This window comes from Helianthus annuus, chromosome 12, assembly GCF_002127325.2.
Source record: "Helianthus annuus cultivar XRQ/B chromosome 12, HanXRQr2.0-SUNRISE, whole genome shotgun sequence".
NCBI classification, from domain to species: Eukaryota; Viridiplantae; Streptophyta; class Magnoliopsida; order Asterales; family Asteraceae; genus Helianthus; species Helianthus annuus.
Genome location: NC_035444.2, coordinates 37,946,957 through 37,949,547, shown reverse-complemented (window position 1 = coordinate 37,949,547; position 2,591 = coordinate 37,946,957). Strand labels below are relative to the sequence as shown.

The window sequence follows — 2,591 nt, the reverse complement described above, 5'->3', positions numbered from 1 at the left end:
TTAGATGCATCCTTCTTAGAGAGTGGTTTGGTATGAGCCTCCGAATGACCCTTGGTCTTGGAATGTGGCGCGGACCGGGCCCTACTTCGGGTCCTACTTGGTTCACTATATTGCCTTTCAATGGCTTTGGCAACAGCATTTTCTACTAATGCTTGTAGCTCCGCACCAGTTATATGTATTCTAGTGTTATCTGGGCCTTCCTCTGTGTGACTGTTTACTTCTTCAGACTTAGCCATGTGGCTTTAGGTGCTACATAAAAGTAAGGACAAGGTCTATTTAGAAGCCTAAACAGTATTATCGTTCTTGACGATTTATTAACCATGGTAAATAAGAGCCATATTAGTTAATTAGTTTCATTCAGGACTTTTTATTAGCTACTTTACCTGAGAATGAAATATATATTGGCACAATAGGCCTAGTCACTTGGACAAATTTCTAAATTTGAATTTAGATTCTATAGGATTAAAATTTGAATAATTAAAACAAATCAATCCTTTTTCTTGGCAGGGGGTCTAGAAATCACGGCTGCCTTTTTGTTTTATATGACATTAATTATAACCCGTAGGCATTATGTCACAATCAAATATATCTATATAGAATATGGATTTTGGATAATTTATTAAAAGGGGAACATGTGTGATTTTACGGATCACACTAGCCAAGAACGTTAACATGTTTTCAGATGTTAACAGAGATTTGAATCTTTTTTAAACAGGTTCTACCATATTGGCCAGGTCTTTAATATGACATTCAAGCTAGGTTTTACCTTTTTAAGATTCTTATTATTAAAATGGTAAAATAATAATTGCTATTTTTCATTTATTCGTGTATTATATTTATGCATAAAAAAAATGAAAAACTTAAATTAACCATTTCATATAAAATTAACTTAACAAGAGTTTGCCCTAAACGGGACTTTTACACAAATAACATACCACGCAGGGGCTAAACTAACAAACAAACCCACGCAGGGGTCAAACAGAAACAAACAAACCCACGCAGGGGTAGAACAGAAAGGAAAAATATGCCCACGCAGGGGCAGAGTACAGAAATAAATGTCCTAGCAGGGACATGATTAAATAACTAGCAAACAAAGGATTTAGTAGTCCTTCTTGCTTTTTCCCTTGATTAAATCCACCATCTTCTTAAACATCCCACGATGATGCCGGCGCTCTTCCCGTAACTCATGCCGCATCTCACGTCGCACATCATTTATCCCTTGAAGGATTTCTTGAACTTGTGGCGGCGACATCATCGGTGCCGGCGGTGGTAGCGGATATTGCGGTGGTTGAGGAGGCTGCGGCTGCTGATATCCATATGATGGGTATCCATAGGTCAATTGTCCCGTAGCCCAGGGACCTCCAAAAGTACCTTCCGGATGTAGAGAGTTGTAGTTCGCAGCTACCTAGTAGGGATCCTCTGTAAAGTTATAACCTGGGGGAAACGTCTGCTCGAAGGGATTGTACGCTGCCACGCTAGTATAAGCAGGGATTGGGTTCCCGAAGTCCTGTGGTGGTGGTGGCGCGATTGGTGCAGAAGTTACTTCTGAGACGGGATGTGAAGATTCTCCCATCTCTGGTTCTTCATGAAGTGGCGAGTATCGGCTGCTACCTGAATGTGGAGGGGTGCCGATGCGTATTCCCCCTCGTGTGGACATCCGTGCATTCGTTCGTCTTCGCCTTGGAGGCGGAGGAGGCACAACCGGAGGTGGTGGCGGCGGTGGAGTGACCGCGACAAGTCGGGAATCCCCGGAAGGATTCTGCTGCTGCTGCTGCTGGGGATGCAAGGGAGAGCTGTGTTGCGGCTGGTGCAGGGGAGAGTTATGGTAACTAGGGGTAAATACCCAGTCATGCTGCCTGAATCTCACCTCAAAGCTGTCGGGACCATTGTATGGTGATCCCACAAATGGTGACCCATCAGAAATCTCGATAGGGTGGTTCGGAGTTCCAGATGGTGGCATTGAGGGATCGGTATCTTCATCGACCTCCATCGCATTGTCGCCAGGGAAATGGTCTTCTGGTCCAAGTGGGTTAAAACCCATAGGCACATCAAGGTAGTCAGCAGGGTTGAACAGGCCTTGGAAAACAGGTGATGGGTGGTCAAAGGGTGATTGGTGTCCTTGGAGAGGAATATAGGACTGGTGAGAGTTGTGGGGCTCATTTTCTGATTGAGGCCCAAAGGAGTGTGGGATAGAAGGTGAGGTACTCTGTGAAACCGAGTGCCTTGCGGGTTCAGTAAAAGACCTCCACAGATTTTGAGCATCTGTGTTATGGGAGCCTGAAGGTGTTCGCCTGTGCGAAGGTCCGGCTTCATGGTCGTTTGGGGCTACATATGCTCCTTGTCTCCTTCCTCTTCCTCTCATACGTGGCGGCATTTTGCGAACCTGTCAAAAATCAAACAAGTGACACAACAAAATATATATAAGACAAAGTTAGAAAATAAAACAAATTTTGGATATTCCCTAAGTTCTTTGTCTAGACTCGAGAATCGAGGAATGTGCAATTGTGTAACTGAGATTAAACACAAAAGGCTAGTGTTTAATTCACTCAGAGTTGGGTCTGATACCAACCTGTCACACCCCTAATTTCCAC

At 43.9% G+C, this 2,591-nt stretch overlaps 1 protein-coding gene across 1 annotated transcript; it reads right to left on the bottom strand.

Annotated features, from left to right (window-relative positions):
- Positions 1-1,405: 1,405 nt before the first annotated feature.
- On the bottom strand, positions 1,406-2,374 carry LOC110892739 (vegetative cell wall protein gp1-like). Its single transcript, XM_022139889.2, has one exon. The coding sequence runs from the start codon at positions 2,372-2,374 to the stop codon at positions 1,406-1,408; it is 969 nt and encodes a 322-aa protein (XP_021995581.2).
- Positions 2,375-2,591: the final 217 nt, after the last annotated feature.

What these genes read in the sequence shown, in the direction of transcription:
- LOC110892739 (XM_022139889.2), bottom strand. Translation starts at nt 2,374, where the DNA reads ATGCCGCCACGTATGAGAGGAAGAGGAAGGAGACAAGGAGCATATGTA.